At 32.9% G+C, this 25,562-nt stretch overlaps 2 protein-coding genes across 2 annotated transcripts in view; both read left to right on the top strand.

Annotated features, from left to right (window-relative positions):
• The first annotated feature begins 11,152 nt into the window (after positions 1 to 11,152).
• Positions 11,153 to 17,268, top strand: LOC121738462 (transmembrane channel-like protein 3). The gene is made up of 14 exons (XM_042130522.1): positions 11,153 to 11,186; positions 11,286 to 11,448; positions 11,807 to 11,978; positions 12,185 to 12,323; positions 12,396 to 12,500; positions 12,605 to 12,793; positions 12,866 to 13,098; positions 13,218 to 13,409; positions 13,487 to 13,735; positions 13,818 to 13,950; positions 15,055 to 15,171; positions 15,248 to 15,844; positions 15,965 to 16,184; positions 16,577 to 17,268. The coding sequence occupies exons 2-14, from the start codon at positions 11,364 to 11,366 to the stop codon at positions 17,266 to 17,268; spliced, it is 3,123 nt and encodes a 1,040-aa protein (XP_041986456.1). The 5' UTR covers positions 11,153 to 11,186; positions 11,286 to 11,363.
• Positions 17,269 to 19,255: 1,987 nt separating this feature from the next.
• LOC121738583 (laminin subunit alpha) overlaps positions 19,256 to 25,562 on the top strand; it is a 36,337-nt gene continuing 30,030 nt past the window's right edge. Inside the window, exon 1 of the mRNA XM_042130743.1 lies at positions 19,256 to 19,457. Coding sequence (XP_041986677.1) covers positions 19,266 to 19,457 — 192 coding nt within the window. The 5' untranslated portion in view covers positions 19,256 to 19,265. The remainder of the gene's footprint in view (positions 19,458 to 25,562) is intronic.

Below are 25,562 nucleotides of genomic sequence, written 5' to 3' on the forward strand. Positions count from 1 at the left end.
TACCAAAATATTATAAGCGACTCGCTCGACTTGTCGCACACGCAGTACGAAACAAAAGTAAGCTGCCCGGCCCCGCACCGCCGCACCGCGCCGCGCCGCTCGCTTGACAGCCCTGGCAGATTGAAGCGAGACGGCAGACAGTTATTGTACTACGAACGGTAAACGCAATGCAAAAGGTTGAAATTAGGTGGTTTTCCAGAATAGTAGGGAAATATCTCGGCGATTTCGCGCCGTTTGTATGGAAGTGAGACAGGTGATGTTACTTGTATTATCGAAGCAACTTACTTCTTAGTTAAGGTTGAATTTATTATGTTCAATTTTGGTGACATTGGTGACCCTGTCGTGGTAATGATGATGAGTTGATGAGATGAGTGAGGTAGTAGCATGTGCTTTCAGTTCTTAAAACAGCGCCTAAACCCCCAAACTTGTATCAATAAGGAATCCGGAGTTCTCTTAGTATCTTCGGAACCATAGTATACCTCGGTGCAAAATCTTGCGTTTTGGTAGCATATGCTTAGGATGCTTCTCATAAAACCAAAATCATCATAATATGTTCTCATATACATTTCGAGGAGTTCCCTCGATTACTCATGGTTCCCATCATCAGCCTACCTAGCATACGCCAACCAGCCTACCTAGCATACGCCAACGAGATACCTCACTCTACATGTTTTCTCGGTGTTTGATGGTTTGTCTCTTCATCTCTATTGACCCTAGCATGACAAACATTTTTTCTCGCGTAGATCTATCATCGAAATAACACATTTTTATAGAGTTTGGTAGAGATAATGTCGAGATTTTGACATTATGAGACGAGTAACTACTCGTCTCATAATGTCAAAATTTAATTATCTCGAAAGTGAGATATCTCGTTGGCGTATGCTAGGTAGGCAGGTCACCTCTTTTGTGAAAAAAAAATACAACAAAACAAACATTTCGTAAATCGGTTCACAAACAGCGGAGTAATCGTTGAACATACAAAAATATAAAAAAAATAAAAAAATATCCTCAGCCGAACATATTATAACCTCCTCGTTTTTTGGAAGTCGGTTAAAAATTAATTTAATTACATATTACATATTTAGTAATAAAAATAAGCTTCAGCGCTCGTAAATATCGCTTATTTCAACGTGTTTACAAAGTCAACACTATAGTTAATTGTTCTGACATCACAAATAGTATGAAAGGAAAATACACTTACGGTATTGCAGGTTGTTGTATTAAGGTAAACATAAATATATCACATCTTATTATCGATGCTATAATAAAATAAGAAAAGGCGGTTTGCGACGTTTTAGGAGATGATCTGGGCCTTACCGATTCGAAAACTTATTTCACCAATAAAGCACCATGTTATCTAGAAGTATCATAGAAATGTCTAAAGGTGCTGCCTCACCGGGAGCATTCGCTTGCAATGTAACGTTACGAGCATTACATCAGTGAGGGAGGAGAACCGAGCATTACAATGCGCACCTTGTAATGATACAGTCTTGATTTTTTTTATGAAATAAGGGGGCAAACGAGCAAATGAGTCACCTGATAGAAAGCAACTTCCGTCGCCCATGGACACTCGCAGCATCAGAAGAGCTGCAGGTGCGTTGCCGGCATTTTAAGAGATAATAGGATAATAAGGAAGGGTAGGAAAGGAAATAGGAGAGGGTAGGGAAGGGAAAAGGGTAGGAGATTGGGCCTACGGTAACTGGTCACTCACTCTGCGAAACACAGCGCAAGCGCTGTTTCACGCCGGTTTTCATACTACTTGTAATTATTATTGATACTACTTGTAACATCAATTCTACCTGTCTGTTACCCCTTCGCGCCCAAACCCCTAAACCGAATTTGCTGGGTGTGGTGATACTTTGAGTCCCGGGAAAGGACATAGGATACTTTTATCCCGGAAAAATGTGCGGTTCCCACGCGATGAACGAATATTAGCGCAACGGAGTTGCGGGCCTCATCTAGTTTTAAATTCATAAAAGTGTAGTGTATGTCCACGAAAATTTAAATCCAAAGAAGTATTTCATATGAATTGAACATAATCTTTAGTACAGCAGGGCTAAAATGGTCACATTTAGCAATTCCTCTCAATCAATTCAGCAAATGAATTGTCAAAACTGTCAAACTGGCAAATGTCAAATCAGTACTAAAATACCATACAGAAATGAATTGCAAGCAGAGTTGCATTTTGCGATTTTAGAAAAAATGAATCATATTATGATTCATATCATGATTCTTCAAAGCGACCATTTTAGCCCCGCAGGTCTTTCTACGACAAGCACTTACTAATCGTGCTATTGTTATAAAGCCATTAGTTAATTTTTACTTTACTTAGGCGTGGTTAAAATTTTAACCCGATGAAAAATAATGAACATACCTAAGTAATTACGTAGTAAATACATGAAATTGTAATAAACTTTTCTATAATATAGGGAAAGCCAGTTTCACATTAAGTAGAGTTTATGAAATTATGAAAATGGTACATTTTTTTACTGTCTACCTGAATTTTGTGTTGTTAAAATTTGCAGAAACCCCAAAATTAGTTGGAGCTATCTCGAAGCACTGCGAGCGATAATAATAATAGAGATAGCTAAATCAAAAATATAAACTGCATAAGAATAGGGAATTTTATTTACAGGAGCCACAAGGGTGATGTCTTGGACAGCTACAGATATAACACGCATTAAAAATATATTAGAATGAATAATTACCGATCATTCCAGAGTAGTAATCGATAATATTTATGTATCTATATTAAATTATTATTATAAATTCGAAAGTATGGTTGTCTGCCCAAAACGCTGTACCGATTTTGCTGCAAGATTATGCGTAAAAATATCTTATTAAAAAAGACATGGTAATAAGTTATTATCAAGTCTTTTTTTTTCATTTATTAAAATCAAACAATAGTGATTGAAACCTTTCGAGTAAGTCAATTTGCTATGTTATTTGTGGTGAAAACGTTCTCTTTGTACTACAAGCAATACTCTACGTATATTAGTAGGGGTGTAAGCTGACCTGCGTTGTCTCACCCCTTTTGACACCTTTGCGCAACGTTTCTCTCTAATTAGTAGTTGTCGACGGGCAAAATGATGTAAGCCACAATTACCTGTTTTTTTTTTAAGTGAACTTCTTTAGCGGCGTTGAGCACTTTTGTTGGATGGGTAAAAACTGTGAAACTCGCGTCAGATTCTCATGCTGATCGAAAAACCGTAAGACGGTTGGAGAGTAGTATTGTAACATCGAAATCGATTAATCGAAGAATCGATTGATTTTTTCGATTGTCGATATTTTTTAATCTTTTGTAGGTGTTTTTATTAATTAAAAAAATCTATTTTTTTAAAATCGATTTTCATAAAAAATGGGTTAAAAAAATTTGTAAGGGTTTCGATTAAGTAATTAAATAAATCGATTTTTTTAAAATCGATTTTATAATATATTGAGAAAATTGTATAATATATTGAGGTTATAACTCAATAGTTAGAATTTTTAAGAGGGAATTTATTTTCTTCTTTTTAAAGTATTTAAATAAAAGCTTTTTTTCAAAAAGTTTTTTGCTTATAATTTATTTTTTGTTTTTTAGTTTATCTCTGACTAGATTTCTTCAGTCTACTTGATTGTAGTTTGTTTTGTTTCAAGAATTTGTTAAAATCTGATTAACTTAATTTAAGTCTTTAAGAAATCGTCCTTAATTTTACGACTAAAAAATTAAATATCACTTAACAAAAATGATCGGATTCAACCAGGCCTTTTCTAATGCCCGACTGGTTTTGACTTGACATAACAAGACAAGACACGACACGACACGACACGACACGACACGACACGACACGACACGACACGACACTACACGACACGATACGACACGACACGGCACGACAGGAAACGACATGACTTTTCAATTTACTCTCAATAAGCCTTTTTGTTTGATACCCATATTGCAGAAGTGCTTTAAAAATAACTATATTCCCCTATCTTAGATGAGCCGCCATATTGGATGTAGAATGACATTACATTCGTTTCCAAGTTATTCTCAATGATCCCTTTAATTTGATACCTATATTGCAGAAGTGCATTAAAAATAACTATATCTCTATCTTGGACGAGCCGCCATATTGGATGTAGTATGACATTACATTCGTTTTCGAGTTACTCTCAAAAAACCCTTTCATTTAATATCTATATTGTAGAACTGCATAGAAAATAACTATTTCGCCATCTTGGATGGTCGGCCATATTGGATTTAGAGTGATGTCACATACAATATTATGATTGTCATTCAAACTAAACGTGCCTGCAAAATTTCAACTCGATCGGTTAAATATATCTACTCCAAAATTGAGTTCCAAGATTTCACCCGAACATACATACTTACATACATACAGAGCAAGTTAAATAAAAGCTTTTAAAAAATAATGCACAACGTTAATAATCAAGTTTTCACTTCTGCCGGCACTCCCGTAGTGCAACCCGTCTTTTTTTTTAAATCTCGATTAGCTGTTCATTTAGTTGTTTAAGAAATAGAACCAAATTAAACAAAGTATGTAATACAGTTACTATATACTGCTGTGCCAAAATTTAAAATATGCATTAATTAGAAAAATAAAAATTTTGTTAATTTACTCCAGCTTCTAAGAAGGTCTTATTAAATTTTTCTGAGATACCTACCACTTTAAAAGTTTATTTAAAGGGGGCAGAATGCAGATAGAAGATTCAAGATAGAGTAACAAGCGTGTAGAAAAAGCTTTTATTAATTTGAAAACGTAACTGAAATACCAACAGTCACGCATGAAAAAACTTTAATACATTAGTCGCAAATGCCTGATGAATAACAGTAATTAATAAGCATAGTTTTGCGTTCAACGCAATTTTTATAAATGTGTATTAATGAAAATAAACGACGTTAGGACATTTTGCCACAAGAGTATGAGCACGCGACAGAAAGGATATTATACCAGTTACACTTAGTGGCTGATGGCGAACACTTGCCGACCATGGATAATAAGGTAAAATGCGTTAAGTTTTACATGATGTCTTATTCAAAAATAAACAACAGATTCTACGAATAGGTACGGAACAATAACACGCACGCGATTGTTTGGCAAAACTTTATTGAGCAAGTTAAAATTTAACATCCGCTTATGACATACAAATAAATAAGACGAATAATATAGAAACAGTTAATTATATCAGTAATTCAGGAACAAGTATGGGTGGGTACAGGAAGATGGAGATAATCGTATATTAAAACGATTTACACAATTTTGTCTTTTACAAATACATACATTTGATAAAACTTCAAGTCGTATAGTGCAAAGTACCTAATCTTGTCTGACTGAGACATTGTAGGTTTATCTGCTATTTGAAAATATTACACCCTCCATTTTACCCGAGTGAGCGAATGTTTAAAACAAAACAACATTTTTTTTTTCATCCTAAACTTTTTGTTTTAATGATTCTTCAACAAAGTAGACTTTTCTGTTTATTCTGTCGACAAGAACTTATAAAAATTCTCTTGTGTAACGCAAACATTTCTATTTAAACTGATGATGTAAGATACCATCGAGGAAATTGGTTCCCAGGGAGTTGACAGATCAACGTCTGATCAACTCCCTGGGAACTGATCTGGTCGGATCATATCAATTCGTGAGTGAGTTTGACATAACGCGACCAAACTACGTAGGTCCCCCATCTGCCTAGGAATCAACTTCTCTGATAGTACTTTTTATATGGATATTTTTATTCGGCAGGGCAAAGAGAGAGGTATCCTCAAGCTGGAGCCTAGAACGCGACCACCCCGGGACAAATCAGAACTAACTCCACAGGTTCATTAGACATTTCCTATTAGTCTGATAAAACTAAGTGATAATAATTTACTCTATTACATGTGTCCCTTAAACAGAGTTCACTGTGAATGTAGCAGCGCCTGGAGAGTATTTTTTTATGATTTGTATATGCAAGCATGCAAAAGTTAAAAAAAAGTAACTCTTTTTTGGTATCACTGGTAAAGTACCAGACTCTATACAGGGAACTCATGCACTCATGAAAGAATTATCTGTTTGTGTGAGTTTGTGTGTAACTTTTTGCGCCCAGAAGAGAAAAATAGAAACAGAGGCAAAATTATAAAATATATAACTGCGGTGTATCTTTTGCTTTTTCTGTCGTACATATATCTATATTATAGAGCAATCTGATGTATTGTAATTTGTAAAGGGATATTATTAAATGCACATCAGAATAATTTTTCAGCACACTACCTTAACTCCGCTAATTAACTAAATGCATACCAGAAAAACTAATGCTGATCAAAAAACTATTGATTAACTGAACATGTCCTTCAAAAAAAACTTAAACATCATACAAAAGGAGACCGAATTCACACCAAAAATATGGTTTATACATCGGATATATTATTTGTAAAACTAAAATTTAAATTGTTTATCAAAAATACTAACTTGCACTCTAAATTGGACAATCTTACAACGGAATTTCTAAAAACGATATCGAAAGGTGCACCACAATAAAATAAATTTCTATTATCAAAACAAGTCTACAAATTGACAAATCGTGCAACTAAAATATGTTTAACCTTTTTTTTTTTTAATATGTTTAACCTAACTTTATTTTCTTTTTGTTTCTCTGTTTTACTGAAAAACATGTTGGGGCCTCCGCCCTCCTCATCTAACGCCGCACTCACTCCTTTGCGCTCGCTCTTTACTCTTTAGCGACCACAGATATATCTTGATCTATTTCTGTGTTAGCGACAAAGATTTTTGGTAAAAATGGTGAGATATGGTGAAAGATTTTATCATTCCAAAACTATATAATTCAAGGTTTCTTAATAAAAATTAAGAAAAATTATCAAAATTCACTACTGTATTGTAAAATTATGGGTTAATAAATTTATTAATGATTCTTAAATAATTAATAGCAATGTTGGCCCAATACGACCTGATTGGGTTAGGTTAGATGGCTAAGGCGGGAGCGTAGCGCAGCGTAGCTCCCGCCTTAGCCATCGTGGCTATTTTTTGTGAACCACCCAGAAGTAGGAGCTCTGCTTTTTTCTTTAGTAGCTTGTCAACCCCTAGAGTGCAATTCCTAAGCCGGAGGCTTAATTATTTTGCAATATATCGTTAAGGAACCCTTTGTGCGCGAATCCGACTCGCTCTTTGCCGATTGTTTATTATTATTGTTTATTAACTGAGTAACCATTCACTGTGCCAAAGTCTAGTCCATGTTAAGTTAGCACTTGATGATTTTTATGTGTTCTTAATTATATGAACATAACGGATTAAATTGGGTTTTATTTAGAATAAATGATATTCCTAAAAGTAATTTAGGTGATGGTTTTCCTTTAAAAAATTGTGGTATGTTTTTTGAACTAAGGAATTGTTAGATATACTATTTTAATAATAGTTATTCGTTCAGTAAAACAGTTTCGCAAATAACTTTAAATAGTATGCTGAATTCGCATTATTTGGGGTGCATAATTAGTGTGCAAGTCAGTATTTTTGGTGAAACTTTCAAATATTTTGATCGAGAAAAGGGAATATACAGATATTGATTTAAATACATGCCATTTTTAAATAGCTTCTGCTGCTATTTTGCTCGCTTAAATTTTAATTGATGTAAAAGCTACTCTTGTTATGCATATAATAAGCCTTTATCTACCATAAAATAGAGCTTGGCGATCGTACAGCAATTACTAAAAACTCTCAACAACTTTAAATGTTAAACAAAAATAAATTAAAAACATTAATTCGATCGGAAGTTAAAATGGCACATAGGTACAAGCAGAAAAACAGATTAAACTCATAACTACATAACTTATTTGGTCGGAGCTTTAAAAAAAGAGGGTAACGAAAGTGATTAACAATAAATTTGCCTATAGATCACAGCTGACCTTTTTGTACGTAAAAAATCACTTCTTAATTATTATTATGCGCGCTCTATAAAACAGGACTGGAGGGAGGCAGGGCTTGTTAATGGAATGAGGGCCCAGGGTTGCGGATCGCGTTACTAATTTGCCTTTATTTACCTTTGTATTTCGGTGTCGGATTTTTTCATTCGGACCATTATTAGAAATTAGTAACAACTCTTTTAGATCCATGACGTCAGTTATAATAATGAATGATAATAAGAAAAATTTCTTTACCATAGTAAGATTAATCTTCCATAATATTATATATAGATATATAATGTTATGGAAGATCTTGCGGAGGCGTTTGATCAGCGTGGGATAGTTTAAACTTTAGGCTCTTAAAAAAGTAATCAGAAAAATAACAAATACTTTAATAACTTTTTAGTAAGTACAACAATTAATTTTATCACATATCCATAATTTTAACATGAAAATAAAAAATCATGTCATAACTTAGATTAAAGATAAGTATTGTGTAGAATTTCAGCACGGTACTTTAATTAAGCATGATGTTTTTGGTCACACAGTTCCCGTAGTAAATTGTGATAAAATATTATTTCATTTTTATTTGATTGATCGTAATTTGTTATCTCTTCTCTACTTTGTAGCTTTTGTAATTTCAAATAATTAGTCTTTACTTTTTGTTAAATAATTTTAAAGGTGATTAAACTGTGATCAATTGTAAATAAACTTTAGGATTATAATATTGAATATAGACAATTTATTTTGTTATTATTATATAGATCTCAATAATACTTTCAGCATTTCGTGACAAAAGGGAAAAATGTAATTACAAATTCACAACCCTAGCAGAAATTACTAATAAGAGTCACTGATCGGTCAGCACTCATTGCCGCCAAAAGACTAATTGCGAATCGTCACGATATATTTCAGGGCGTGGAACTGAAAATGATTCCAATACACAACCGTGTCGAATTATGTAAATATTACTACGTTGTTATATAATATTACTTAGATGATTTCTGTCGTGCTATAAGTGCAATCGTTTCCGATACAATTACTTTGATACTTACAGAAGACTGTTTCAGTTAATTTTTGTGTTTCTTGTCAAGAATCAACGAAAGTAGAACTACTCTTCAGTACATTGGTAAATGTTGTTATCGAACTGCGAATTTAACAAACTTGTATGGGATTTGATTGGGATAAAGTGCTTGCACAGTTTGAATAAATAGGTTTAACGGATTCTGTCAGAAGATCGTTCATATTGAATATGGATAATTTTCTGAGCAATTATAATTTTATTAATTCGACTAGCGGGCCCGACGGACATTGTCCCGTCATATTTATGGAGTTTAAATTGTGAAGTTAAAGATTTGAAATAATTTCATGCGGTAGTAAAGTGTTCTTAAATTTTCGTGTCATCCTCGCAATTTTTTAATGTTTTCCCTGTAAAGACCATCCTCGTACTTCAAGGTATTATTACTCGTACTTTAAGGTATATTCTTAAAAAGAATTAGCGAAATCGGTATAGCTGTTCTCGAGATTAGCGCTTACTAACACATTCAGCGATCCATTATAATATTATAAAAGATGAATAGTTACCCTTTATACTATTTGTGGCATGAAGTGTTCCATTATTATGGTAGTAAGAATCGAGGTCAAAAATTAAGAATAAGTATCTTAAAAATGGTTCTAGAATCTAGGCATAACAAACTGTTTCGTGGTTATCACATATTTACACATTCCATAAATGTTGCCAAAGCCAATGAACTAAATATATGCTTGATTTAGGTTAAAATGATACTTAACACTCCCTCATTTTTGTAAGATTAGAGGAAAACACAAAAAGGAAAATCCACCATGCTTAATAGTGGAGGCAATAAATCGTTTAATTAATTGCATTGCTTTCGACCAACCTAGCCCAGTGGTCTCGTGGTCTCGTTCAGCCACAGTTCAGGTGTCGACGTCTCATCGAATAGTGCTCTTCTGTGACAAGTCAGTGGTTAGGTCAGTTTATAGTTGAATACACTCAATTTCATCCGTTACTATAAAGCACTTTTGGTAACTAATAATCCTTGAAAGTAACCCTTGAATAACATTACAGTAGTTTAAATTCAAAATAAAATAAAAACGATGCTTAGCATTTCTTTTCAAATAATAAATAAAAAGGAAACCGATATCTAAATCTAATCCATTCCAAGTTAAAAAATATTTTTTAACTTTATTTTATTTATATGACGGTGCCTTGATGACATATTGGCACATTACTTCCCGTAGTAGGTACAAATCACAAAGTGGATTAAAATTGTAATTTGAATGATTTGAATAAGTGATTCCGTTTCTATCTGCTAGTTAGATTTTGTTTTATTTTATCTATACTTACCTAATATTATAAAGCGGAAGTATTTGTTTGTTTGTTTGAACGCGCTTATCTCAGGAATTAATGGTCCGAACTCCGATTAGAAAAAATATTTCAGTGTTAGATAGCCCATTTATCGAGGCAGGCTATAGGCTATATTTTATCACGCTAAGACTAATAGGAGCGAATAAGTATAGGAAAATGTGGAAAAAACGGGGGAAATTATTTGAAATTGCTTAAATTATTATCTTCAGAACTATAACTGGAGAAACTTTTATGTTATTTGACACACATGAAGAATAAACCACGTGAAAGCTTATGTCCCGGCAATTTTTTGCGAAAAAATGTACGGTTTCCGTGAAATTTCTAAGCTACGCGGGCGAAGCCGCGCGAAACATCTAGTACTTTATACTTTTCAAACTTCCAAGAGTCAAAAACTTGATAAATATAATAGTCGCATTTCGCGTTAGTGAACTAAATCTATATCATCACATGAACCATTGTAAGTATTGCAAAAACCGTCAATAAAACATAACCTAAGCAATGATAAAAACCTTGTTCAAAAAGCATCAGTACGTACTTTTTTTAAAAATCCTGCAAATGCATACAGGTAAAATGTAGAGGCATGAAGTTGTTACGCAACATCAACATTATTTTAAAAATGACGTGGATATTACGAGGATGATCAATAACAAAACGTAGGTACTCGTTATTAAGTTTGTCACATTTAGTAATTAATATTTCAACAGAAAGCTAACTAACCACACGCCATTAAATTAATTAGGCATATCTAAAAGGTATTCAGATTACATGTTTTATAAAGCACACGTAACAATTATTATAATAACGACCAATAAATAACATTCCGTTAACAAACCCCTGCGAAAACTCATTCAATTAAACGAGAGTCGTTAAAACTACGTTCGGTAGGCAGGTTAGAGGACATAGGTTTGATTAATGTAAAGTAGTCACCTAGCCAATAAGAATTAAGTTAAGTAACTTTTGCAATAAAACAATTATTCGTTAACAAATATGTCCAACTCAAAGGTTTCCTGTGATCGTCCCATATCTTCACCGCAGCCGTCTGTGGATCGGCTTTCTGTGACTTGGGCGGATCCTGGCAGTATGACTTCATCCGGAGTCAACCTTTTCCAATTGCCTTCTGACACTCCCATCAGTAATGAAGTCAACTTCTCACCCACTGGTGATGGTAATTAATTTATTCCAATTATTTTCTTTTTGCATCCTTGAAATCTTATTGCGATATTGCAAATATTTAAATGATAGGCTATTGATTATTTGGCTTAGCGAATGCGCTAGTTTATAATGTGTATCTTATTTGGTTCTATTAAACCGTCTCTCCCTCTCATTAAATCATGATTTACTGAGCCTTGTTTTCTCTTAATGCAATGCAATTTAATTACTTCAGTTGTTTTGCAATTCACAAAATATGATAAACTGGTTAAATGCATATAAACAGAGAAAGTATGTGAATTGTTCCTAAAAACCTACCGTTTATGTGTTACAAGGAACACATTCAATATGATCAACAATTAATATTTACCTAGATGGAACCGATGATGAAGATTATTCTAAGAGTCTGAATGCGGTCATACGACAACGACGCGCGAGTGTTCGTCGTTCGCGCAAGGGCAGAGCTAGAAGATCCTCTTCACCATTTCTGCCCGATGAAAGTATATCACGAAGACGCTCCTCTGTATTTACTACAAGCTCCGGAGAGTAAGTTTCAGCTTAAGAATTACGAATGTTCATTTAATGGCTATTTCAATCATTTTTCAATTTTACTACATTTTGTAATCTCTCAAACAACGCTTACACACTCAACAAAGATGATCAACACTTTAAGCTCCAAACTTTCTTGTAAGGAAGGATTAGTGATAACTTAAAAATTTCAAAGGATTATTTTAATTTATTTTAAACCACAGTACAGCTATTTCAATTGAGGAGCAACCTAATCTGAGTCAGGAGCAGATCTTTAAAAATATTGGATTGCACAAGGAAGTGCTGGGATCAGTGAAGCTTATGCCTTTAGAGATGAGAAGAAAATTAAAATTAGTACACCAGGTAAAATAAATATAAAAAAAACTTATAAATCTGAAGGCTATTCGTATTTAATAACTACTATTACTGTTTAAGGCAAAAAATTATATTAAACAACATGAAGGGAAACTGCAGGAAAGGCTGGCACAGTCTAAAAACACCAGAGACATCTACGCTCGCTTCACCATACTTGTTACAACTGTGAGTTTCATATTTATTTTCTAGTTTGATTTATATTATGTAACTTACATACTTGTGTCCCGAATTTTAATATATTCAATTATTTTAAAACCATTTCGTTTCAGAAATGGCAACAAATAAAACGTGAAGCAGCAAACACATCTAATTTATTGATACCTTGGGAGTTACGAATTAAAGAGATCGAATCGCACTTTGGCTCAGTAGTGGCATCCTACTTTACGTTTCTAAGATGGCTTTTTTGGGTCAACCTAGTGATTGCCTTCATACTTCTCGTTTTTGTTATAATACCTGAGGTAAGTATATTCCTTTTCAATAAAATATAGACATTATTCATAACAGAAATAGTTATTAATTACATTTTACAGTATTTAACAGCAAACCCAGAACAAGACGGCGAAAGGAAAATTATATTGGACGACGAAAAACAGAACGCGACAAATCTATTAACTTTGTGGGAGTTTGAAGGAGTCCTTAAATACTCCCTAATATTTTACGGCTATTACAGCAACGTGGAGCGGCCACAGTATAGGATGCCTGTAGCATACTTCCTTACTGGCTTGGTCGTGTATATTTATAGTTTTGTCGCCATATTAAGAAAGTAAGTTTATTTTTCGTACGTCTTCCCGTTTTCATCACACCTAATGTTAAGCAAGTCATAGTGTAATAACACGATTAAACAATCACTTTAAATTAATTATACTACTTTTTGCATTTTAGAATGGCAGAGAACTCTCGCATGTCAAAATTATCCGAAAAAGAAGACGAGTGTATCTTTTCATGGAAACTCTTCACGGGATGGGATTTTATGATAGGAAATGCCGAGACAGCCCACAATCGTATCGCGTCCGTTATCCTAGGATTTAAAGAAGCTTTACTTGAGGAAGCTGAGAAAAAAAGAAAATCTAGAGAGTGTTGTATAATTTATTAATTTTCACTTACGAGGTGGATTACATTAACCGAAAATTATGTTTTATTTTATGTTTCAGCTGGCGGATTTTATCACAAAGAATAATAGTAAACTTATGTGTTTTAATTCTTCTTGCTGTGTCGGCATATGCAGTGGTACACGTTGTTTCCCGATCTGATGATAAGCTCAAACCTCGGAGCTGGTGGCGTGAGAATGAAACAACAATAGTTGTAACCGGAATTTCCATTACTTTTCCCTTTATTTTTGAATTCCTTGGACTACTTGAACATTACCATCCCAGAAAGCAACTCAGGTTTCAACTGGCAAGGTAATTACATAGGTAATTACAGTTAAAAGAACTGGTCAATAAATAACATATCTCAAGTAACAAACCTATTTTATGTTTTCAGGATTATGCTCCTTAATTTACTAAATCTTTATTCATTAATATTTGCATTATTTAGCAAAATCGATGGCATGAGCAAAGAGCTTGGTTCATTACAACCAACTTTATCTTTGAACGCTACTCCAATATCTGAAGCTGTACTTGATATTAATGAGTCTGTGCTCAAGAAAGTGCAAATAAATTCCGAATATTGTATTGAAGAGCTGATCCCATGCATACCTTGTGATATGGGAGCTTACTGTAGTGTCAATAAGCCTCCTTATTATGATCCTGATAATTTAGAAGTAAATGATTTTACAACCCCACAAACCACTGAATTGACAGATATTAGTACATATGAAAGCGATGAGTTAAAAAGTTTTATCAAGCAAAATCATCAAAAAACACCATTTGATTACCTACATGCTGACAGTTTAATACAATATCAGTCAAATAATTTTAATCAAGACGAGTCATTTCTAAAAGAAATTGAAAGGATTAGAAAATTAAGTGCTGTAAATTATTCCGCTGAGACCACTTCATCAGAAACTGAAGATTATGATTTAAATGACACATTTTATTCGACTTATGGGGACTTTGGCTCAGCATCACTTTCAACGAATAGCGACGAATCATCAACTTCTGAAACTATAACAACACAAGAAGTTACATATTCCACAAATTATTATTCCAATTCCGATTTACCAAATACTCAATTAACGACCCAGTCAGATGAAACTGTCAGCGACTTTAATAACTTTTCTGAGACAAGCCCTAGTTCCCCATTAGATAAAACAGACAGTTTCTTAAATAACTTTTCTGAGAGTTCAGCTCCTAGTACACAATCAGATGAAACTGTCAGTGACTATATTTATGACTCTTCTGAGAGTTTAACCCCAAGTACTTACACCTCAACATATTATGATTCAGAAACAACTACAGATGAACAGAAATATTTAACAAATACGACCAAATTATCTACATTCACAGTGACAGATAGTTATTATTATACAACTAATACTGATATGAGTAATACAGAGTCGAGTACCGACATTTTGTCCAACAGTACCCCAAAAATCGAAAGATTCTGCCCAAAGGCACACTTTAACTGTTCACTAAATTGTGATAGCAAAAGTATTACTCAAGTTATATTAATTTCTGATTGTGTAGTAACTAGAGTTAGATGCTATTTAAGGAAATGTGTACAAAATATGTTTTCTAAATCCAACGTAACCAATGTAACAATGGTAGATACTGTTCAGATTGACAAAGACCGTAAAATCTACAACTTAACTCTTGAAACTAAAAAAAAACTGCTTAAGTTATGCTGGGAAACAATGTTTGGCCAAGAGTTAGTTAAATTAACCATGATGGATTTGGTAAGTTTAGCAGTAATTAATATAAAAAAATTATCTCATTGATATGATATGCAATAAACTCATTTTCTCTTTACAGGTATTCGTAGTCCTGGGAACTCTCTTTATGGATTTTTTCAGAGCCTTATTCGTGAGGCATATGAACCGCTGTTGGTGTTGGGATTTAGAAAAAAAATGTCCACAATACGGAGACTTTAAAATAGCTGAAAATATTTTGCATCTTATTAATAATCAAGGGATGGTCTGGATGGGAATGTTTTTCTCGCCAGGCCTTGTTTTATTAAATGTTGTAAAATTAATGATGATGATGTATCTCAGATCTTGGGCTGTAATGACGTGCAACGTTCCACACGAAGTTGTATTCAGAGTATCTAAAAGCAATAATTTTTACCTAGCTTTGCTTTTAACCATGCTGTTTCTTTGTGTTTTACCAGTTGGTTACGCAATTGTTTGGGTCAAGCCTTCATGGCACTGCGGTCCATTTTCTGAATATGACAAAATTTATAAAATTTTAACAAGCAATATTTACAAGGTTCTTCCTAAAACATTAAATTTTTCACTGGAATATATCACGTCACCAGCAATAGTCATTCCAATGCTTGTTTTACTTATTTTAATAATTTACTATCTTACATCTCTTACAAATTCACTCAGAGAAGCAAACAACGATTTAAAGGTGATTTCTTATATTGAGTTAATGTAATGATTTATGAATAATAACCTTTAACTTAATATATTACCTATAATTATGTCATATGCATCATTTTTTAATGTTTGAATTTTCGTTTAAATACAGATTCAATTACGAAGAGAGAGAACTGAAGAACGAAGAAAAATGTTTCAATTAGCTGATACTAGGCGACGAGGTGGATCTTCATCGATAGATAACACACCATTTGCTAGATGGAAAAAAGCTTTACCAGCTTTACCTATCAGTAAATCCATTGACTCAGACGACAAGAAACCCGGCGGTGATGAAGACATGAAAGACTCAAAAAAAACATTTAAAAAGAGAGGTATACAAAATATTGTAATTGAAAAATAAAATAGTGTATCGTAATAATTTCGAATAACCAACTTCTTTGATATTATAATAATAACAATTAATTATTTTGGCTCATTGACATAATATAGTTTTAAAGGTCTTTGTTTTGGCTTAATACGCTTGAAGGAGATTTGAAAGTTTATTATATCGAGCATTATATAAAATTGTTACACTTGTTATAATATTGAAATTTTACACTTAATCATTCAAAATAATAACCATAATACTTGAGAAATAAGGAATATTTATCTTATCTTATCCTAAAAAGAAACGAAAGAATGTCCGATGAAAAGTATTCAGAACATAGCAAAGTACATTTTTGTCATTTGTAGTTCGGTAATTTTAATTACATTTAAATTTTAGGAATATTTGAAAAAATTGTCAACATGGCTTGGGACAAAAGAGATAAAATAAGTAATTTTGATAAAAATCCGAGCGCTGAAGAAGAAACTGACACAGATTTTCATGAAAGTCTCCCAAAAGAAATCTTAAAAGCAAAGGAAATAGGAATTATAAAAGATGAATATTCTTATAGAGATAAATCAAGTTACAATGTAAGTGACGATACTAATATAAGGCAGACAAAATATGAGAAATCTTCTATAACATCTACCGAAAGAGAACTTATCAAAGACAATTTACCTACTAACAATGAGACAGTAGAAAAACCAACTCACAAAATTCGAAAAATTTCAAATAGAAAACAAAGTTCTGAATCTAGTAATCAGTCAAAACAGTCAGATTCTATAGGATCGGTGATACCAGTTATTACCATAAGCACAACTGAAAGTGATGATGAAATACTGCAAACATTCAAAGAATCAGATAAACTGACGCCAGGTTCAAAACAAAAAAATAAAAGAGACTGCTTCGAGAGACAACTATCAAAGATTGTAGACGAATCACAAGAAAAAACAAATTTGAAGCGCGTACAAAAGTCTTGTGATTTGAAATCACTCAGAAGACAAAACAGTGTTGAAAGTGTCAATGAAAATAAAAATCCTAAAGATAGCAAGTCTAACGAAGGCGGTCATAAATATCAATACTCATTGTAAAAAAATATTTTAAAAAATATTATTTAGTATTAGTATTATTAAAAAGTCGAGGATTTATGAATAGCTATTGTTTTAGCAAAATCTGTTGCACTAATTTAATTATTTATGAACGTTATATAAGTAAAGTATAAAAATTATTTATCTATTTATAACGTTCCTGATTTTATAAAAATGATTATGTGTTTCATCAAACATTAAATTTTATTTATTAAAAATATATATTGTGTTTTATTCCGCTTCACTGAGAATAACTTTTAATGATATTATATATTAGGTCCTTACATAATTATGAAATTGGCGTTTTGTATGGGAGGAATATAAAGTCGATTTTTTTTGTATAATATACAAGATGTTAGTGTAAACACCGTTATCCTTGAAACCATCAAATGAGCTCGTCAAAATGAACAACTTTTTCTATGAGAACAATGCTGGGAACTCAAAAATCCGTCTTCATACCCATGATGGTTTCAAGGATAACGGTGTTTACGCTTATACACTGTATTTAATTATAGGTCTACCAGAATCTGATGGTAAAAAGTGAGAAAATAAATTGAATATAGCAATACCAGGGTAATTGGAATAAAACATTTTGATCTTTTTTTTCTTGTAGCGCCTGATCCTGTGTGTGCAAATGCAAATTTAAAAATTAATCCAATGATCAAGTATATTTTTTGAAAATCTGCTGTCAAAAATTGCCATCAGATTCAGTATAACCTATAAATAATCAAAGTATGTAACATTGTTATCGATGCATTTTTGCCATCTTAAGGGTAGTTCGTTGATCCCTTTACTAAAAAAAACGGAGGGACGAGAGTCAATAAATCCTTTGAATGCGGTTTGGACTTAATTTTTTTTCCTTGTAGGAAGTTATCCAAATTCCGAAAAAAATGGTAGTCTGTTGGAGCAAAGTCCGGGTATTACGGTGGATGTCGCAGACATTCGAATTGCAGCTCCTCCAGTTTTGCGGCCGTCTGTTGTGCAGTATGTGGTCTAGCGTTGTCCTGAAGCAGCAGTGGCCTCGAGCGATTGACCAGCCTTGGTTGTTTAGCAGCTAGTTCTTCCATCATGGTTTGCAGTTGCTGACTTAACCGTTTGTCCAGATTTTAGAAAGCTGTAGTGAACGACACCGACACTAGTCCACCAAACACTCACAAGTAACTTTTTCTGAGTTAATTTTCACTTAGGGCAGGATTTGGCTGATTCTCCAGGGGACAGAAGGATCCATTTTTCATCACAAGTAATGATCCGATTTAAAATCCCTTCATTATTGTGTCGGTTGAGCAATGTAACGCAGCAGTCGACGCATGTTTTCTGGTTTGCTTCACTCAATTCATGAGGTTAGTTCCTGCAGCACTCGTGCCACGGTAGAACTCATATTCGTAAATAAAGCGATATTTCAATTTTTCCATTGTGCGAGGATATGAACGACTCCAAAGAATAAAATATCAAGAAAAAACAAATGAATGACTGTTTTGGAAACTCAAATGTACTAAATAAATGAATATATAAATTTGAATTTGGAATTCTTAACGAAAGAGGAGATAATATTTGAGATCAAAGTTTGAGGCCTGTACATTGCCTGTACATCAAAACGCCAATTTCATAATATTATGTAAGGACTAGTTTTTATTACTCGTAGGTAAGGACCTAATATTATTATGCACATTTTTAAATGACAAAGATAAAACCTATTTAATATAAGTACATATTAATATTATGTTACGTATAAAAAGTTAAAAACATTAGTAACTGTAATCAGCACTTTTGTAAAATACACAAAAATCTACAAAAACTATTTGATTCTAAACACACAAATCATAGTCGTCAAAACAATATCTAGTTTTTTGTAAGGCAGCAGTCTGTATGCAATATGCATACAAACAGGTCGGGCAGCTCTGTTTCTCTGAATTTTAATATAATATAATCGCTACCCTTCCCGAAACCGTCGGCTATCTCGGAGCGAACGTCATTCAGCGGGCAACTGCCGCGCGCTCAACATGGCGCGAATTGTCGCGCTGCTTTTGTTTATCAGCGCCGTGGGCGCAGAGGTGCTCACTCCACCATACTTTAACTTGGCGCTAGGGAAAAAAATAACGGCAACGGCGACATGTGGAGACGAAGGACCGGAGTTGTATTGCAAGCTCGCCGGGGCCAATGCGGACCACGATGAACACGTCATCCAAGGACAGGTGATTTACCATAACAAACATTACTTTACTTTAATTAACTTGGACTATTTGATTTATTGATAAACGTTCCTTGTTGCGATAGTAAAATATATTCTATTTAATTCTAAATAGAATATATCTTGTACGTAGTAAGATTTACGATTAAAGTATTTTAATTTAACTATATTATTACAAATCTATGTGTAATCATGCAACTATTGTAATACGCTATGTATTACAGCCTATAACCAAGAAAAATAATAATAAATTGATGACATTTTAAAGCAATTATTTATTTAATAATGATATTATTATTATGTTTTTTGTTCTACTTGTCCATTTACAAGTATTATTTTAAAATATTATTCTAATTATCTTTTTTTAGTTTTTAACGTAATCCTCGAGCTAGTCAAATATTTTGATATCATCTAAAATTTGGAATATGCAGTTATAAATGGGACGAAACGCAAAGAATGGATAGGACAAACCAAAGCTATAGAGCTCTGTCCTGATAATTTTGATTTTAAAATTTGCAATTATTGTTAATGGTGAATTGTGGTGTATGTTTGTCAAATGTTTAACATTTGACAAACATACACCACAAGGCAGAAGAACTAAGTTTTATAATTTGTGACCTAACATAAAGATTAAATGATATCTAATAATACTAGTAAATATGCTGTGTTGTGATTTTAGCAAGTAAATAATAGTTATGAAATCCAATATTATGAATATCAACAAATCGGGAGCGTCATCTAATTCTAACATCTAATATATAAAATTCTCGTGTCACAGTTTTCGTTGCCATACTCCTCCGAAACGGCTTGACCGATTCTCATGAAATTTTGTGAGCATATTGAGTAGGTCTGAGAATCGGCCAACATCTATTTTTCATACCAAAAATTATTTATATGGCAAAACAACCGGTTTACCGGGACAGCTAGTTAATTCATATAATATGAATTAATTTTATTGAGAAAATTAAAGTGTTACAAGAGTGAGGAGGATATCAAATTTTCCCATTAAAAATAAAGACTCATTCAGTTTGAAAACGTTGCATCAGAGCAAAACAATAGAACAGCATATTTGTCACGTAGTCAGTTATCTTATAAAAGCTCTCCCAGATTTAGACAGTGTGTGTAAATTACTGAGCTTAACATAATAGAGTAGATAACAAAAACCAGATGTGCGACTATTTCAGAGACACATGTGGCTTCCATGTTTCGTAGTAAAATCAAAATATATTATAAAGAATGTGAATTACCTAGCATCTGAATATTGGAAAATGAGAATAATACAGAAGTAAAACATTTGTTTTAAAGTCATGTCTGAACTTGGTATTTCCTGATCAATAAGAAAAAATAGGAAACCCCTCACGTATAGAATATTGTGAACCTTAACTTTGTCCTCTTTTAGAAAGCCCCAGTATATTCAATTTAAAAGTTGAGTATATTTTCGAAAATTAATGATACGTACTTTGCATATGAAAATAATAATCTTGTCTATTTAAATAATAATAGATATTATATTACAAAAACAGTTGACGTGCTTCCAGAAGTGTACCAGAGGCTGATAGCACTTATCTCCCGCGTCCTGTGAACTGGGTACCAGAGTGATAACGAGCACAACTGCTGGTTAAAAACTTTAAAATTAGGTAATTGTTATTTTGAATCACCGCGAAATCACCTATTTAAAGAGCATCTTAAGCTTTAGTATTTGAGTGCAACAGACATTTGGATGACGACAGAATCACTCGAAAGTCAAAATATTAAAAAAATAAGACGATACACAAATGAACTGTCATAATAGTATTTAGAACCTGACGAACTACTCTTTCATTCTAATGTACCTATTTATTATAAAGAGTAAAGACAACTTTGCATTGAAACAGCTGCTATCTGTATAGCAAGAGCTAAACAAAAGGGCATCAGGTAGAAAATGAAATTGAAGTTACTTTCTTACTATTGTTATTAGTGGTTACTCAGTATTCTTTGTTAGATTCGAAAAAAACCGCACAAACATAGAAAACAATAACAATTTGGAAACTATGAGTGAGTAGTTCCACAACGCGAAAACACGAAAAAAGGCCCACGTATGAATGATGTACAAAATAAAAAGTTTTATTAAAAAAATAGGAATATAATACAAATGGTCTCCTTTCTCTGTTTCTCTGTAATGGGCGAAGGGTCACCTTTAAATATAAATTAGGTATGGCTAAAAATAAACACGTGATATAGATTCTTTGAAGTCAAACGAAACTTTAACCAATTAACAAAAAATTAAAACCGACTTCCAAGGTAAAAACAAAAGTAATATTCTTAAACATAATCTAAAAAGAATCAAATAATTCTTATTCCTTATTATAGTGCCGTCTTCAGACTTCGCCTAAACCTCAACTATTTCTGTACTCAACCTTCGTACTTTTGAAGTCGCTACCAGCCCGGAAAAGTTCTGAGATCCTTGACATAGAACTTACGCTATAGTAAGCTGGTACCGACTTCAAAAGCATTAAGATTGAGTACAGAAATAGTTGAGGTTTAGGCGAAGTCTGAAGACGGCACTATAATAAGGAATAAGAATTATTTGATTCTTTTTAGATTATGTTTAAGAATATTACTTTTGTTTTTACCTTGGAAGTCGGTTTTAATTTTTTGTTAAAAAATAATAATTTTACCCTTTTTAGTTACCTATGAGACCACAAGGCTATATTACTTATAGCTCGTTGTCTTAGAGTTGTACATAATATTATTACTAGCGGTCGCCCGCGGCTCCGCCCGCGTGGATGTCGGTTACGGCTGCAAAAAGCCTACCCAGGAAAGACTCGGTCAGCAAAATGATTCCCAGGTCAATTCACAGACTCCAACACTGACATCGACGACGCGGACGCAGTCATTATCCGAAGGGATGCATATAGTGCACACTGCACAGATTGTCTTCCTCCCGCACACGCACCCCCGCTTGGTGACGCCCACTATCGTTATATTTTAATCTATACTTCTATACTAATATTATAAATGCGAAAGTATCTCTGTCTGTCTGTCTGTCTCGCTTTCACGCCAAAACTACTGAACCGATTGCAATGAAATTTTGTACACAGCTATTCTAGAGCCTGAGAAAGGACATAGGCTACATTTTGATGTGGGAAAATATTTTATTTCCATGAAAATATCGATGAAAATTAATTCGCATTGTAGTTCTTACATATTGTGACAGCAGATGTCGTTTTTATTGCCGATGGCTCCGTAGCTCATGTGGTTAAGCGCGTGGTCAGCGCTCTTCCGGGGGGTCCTGGGTTCGAGTCCCGCAGGCGGAACAAAAAGTTTTCAATGTTTCTGGGTCTTGGATATGTATTAAATATCATAATAATATTTCAAAAATCTTAAATATATTTTATGTATAATGTTGTAAAAAATCCAGAAATCGATGCAGTGAACATATTTTTAGTTCTAATATATGACAAAGATGGCGTTTTATTTTTTACTTCATTGTAACATAGAACTAATCATACTTATTATGTTTTTGTTTATAGTTTTTAATACGTTAGAATATTATGTTTAATAATATTATCACTTGGTATGATAATAATCAATCTATCTTATCTTATAGAATTCCTACTGCATTTCTAATTATGTGACAAGTTGACAACAGAAGGCGCTCTAAAATAAAGGAGTTCGAGTGTACCGTGTTGGCCTATATTCCCCCTAGGCCCTACACCGGAAATTATATATATATATATATATATATATATATATATATATATATATATATATATATATATATATATATATATATATATATATATATATATATATATATATATATATATATATATATATATATATATATATATATATATATATATATATATATATATATATATATATATATATATATATATATATATATATATATATATATATATATATATATATAATTGGAATCTCGGAATCGGCTCCAACGATTTTCATGAAATTTAGTATATAGGGGTTTTGGCGGGCGATAAATAATCGATCTAGCTAGGAATCATTATCAGAAAATGTCTTTTTATTCGTGTTTTATCGATAATCGATAAACTGAAAAATATGACTCTTCCTGACATCTATTGGCGAATGATAATACTACTTTGTGAGACCAGCAGATGGCGTTATTAAGTTACACGAAGGCAATTAGTGTTTTTGCTATACCGAGCAAAGCTCGGTCGTCCAGGTACTATAATTATAATGAAGATAATAACGAGAAGCCACTACCCTACTTTGAGAATCATCAAAGTAGAGTACCTAGTGAATAAACTAAAGTCTCAGGTTTCGAAAACTAAGCTCTTCTAATGACAGACTAAATAACAGAACAACTGACACACGATATACCTTGATATAATTAAACTAGGATGAAGATAATGGTAGGTATAATATGGTGTAATAATGTTAAACTATTCATTCAGCAGTGTTTCACGATAAAGGGTTCGCGGGTCACGAGATAATTTTGAGCACTCGTAGTGGGTCGTTATACCTCTCTTATCGGCATAACGTCCGGTGTCACAATTTGTCCACTTGTTACTAATATTTTTTATCTTTTTTTAAAAGGGAATTTTGTACAGAAAGACGATGTCAATCCCATCGTATGCTTAAATAAAAAAAATTATAATTATTCCGAATTACAGTTAAAATTATATAGCATTCTAGCAGCATCAGAATAATGCTCTGCTAAAATACTATGAAATATGCCAATATTACATTTAATTAATTTAAAATCAAAAATCAGCTTTTCCCTTAAGAGGGCGACTAACCCCAAAAATCAAACATCGTCCTTCGCTCTTCATACTCATATACATCTTTCATATGCCAGGTGAAACAGAACGACGCGGTTTCATCGCCAAATTAGTTTTTTCTCAATAACTCGATAAATATACAACATTTTAAAAATCCGCTAGGTCGATGTCACAATGATAGAATTTTATACAATGTGTTAAAATATTAACTTAGTTCAATGCACGGTTATGGCAATAAATGAAAAATTCGTGAAAATTAGATGCATCTTTGTGATTTTTTTCTATCGAGAAAATTTTAAGATATCGTGTTTTTGCTCAGATCGAATTCTTGGAAATATAATGTAGTATCTAATTTTAGAAAATGAAACAATTCGGGGCTTATTTTCAAGTATAAAAATGAATTATAAAATCGACACTTTAGGGTTAGTCGCCCACACTTAAGTTTGCGTCCCGGGAACACTCCATCAAGCGGTGGTAGATATCATCCCGCACACCACATTCCTCACAGTTGGGCGACTCCACTTTCCTCATTAAAAATCCATAACTGTTACTATTAATATTTGAAACTTTAGTTAAAAAATTAAAATGTTTCGTTTAACCGGTTTACGTTATTCCAACCCAGCTGGTGGAATAATGTTAACGGACACTGGAATGCATCGGAATGCAAATCGTTGCATTCCAGTCAGAATGGTTATGAATGAAAATACTAGAAAAATTAATTTTATTTTTCCTTTAAAATGTCTATACAACCAAGTATTTAAAGATTATAATATTTAAACAACACAAACGGTAAAAGCAATTTTAGATTCGCCTAAAAAATTTAAAAAAAGTAAATCAACCGGAATTTTAAAACTGATTGTCTAACAAATTGCTCCCTCGAGGCTGTAATTTAAGGTCGTTCTACCTTTCTGTGAATTTCGACTGGTCCTGTTAAGTTTTTATGGGCATGTGTTAGCCAAATGCGTTAGCGCATCTCAACAATCTTTTGTTTTCGACCGCTCACAAATTCACAATGAATGCTGATGGTATTTCGGTCGCATATAATATATGCTCATTTAAAAAAGTAGCTGTTTGACCGAGCTTTGCTCGGTATCCGATGAAAATGGCATTTTCTAGAAATTATTCCTAGGTAGATCGATTTATGGCCCTCGAAACCCCCTATATACTAAATTTCATGAAAATCGTTGGAGCCGATTCCGAGATTTCAATATATACATATATATATATATATATATATATATATATATATATATATATATATATATATATATACAAGAATTGCTCGTTTAAAGATATAAGATATGAATGGGATTTATTGATCGCTTTCAAAATTGTTGCCACGTACTTGAATGTAATTTAAT

Source organism: Aricia agestis, chromosome Z (assembly GCF_905147365.1).
Source record: "Aricia agestis chromosome Z, ilAriAges1.1, whole genome shotgun sequence".
Taxonomy (NCBI): domain Eukaryota; kingdom Metazoa; phylum Arthropoda; class Insecta; order Lepidoptera; family Lycaenidae; genus Aricia; species Aricia agestis.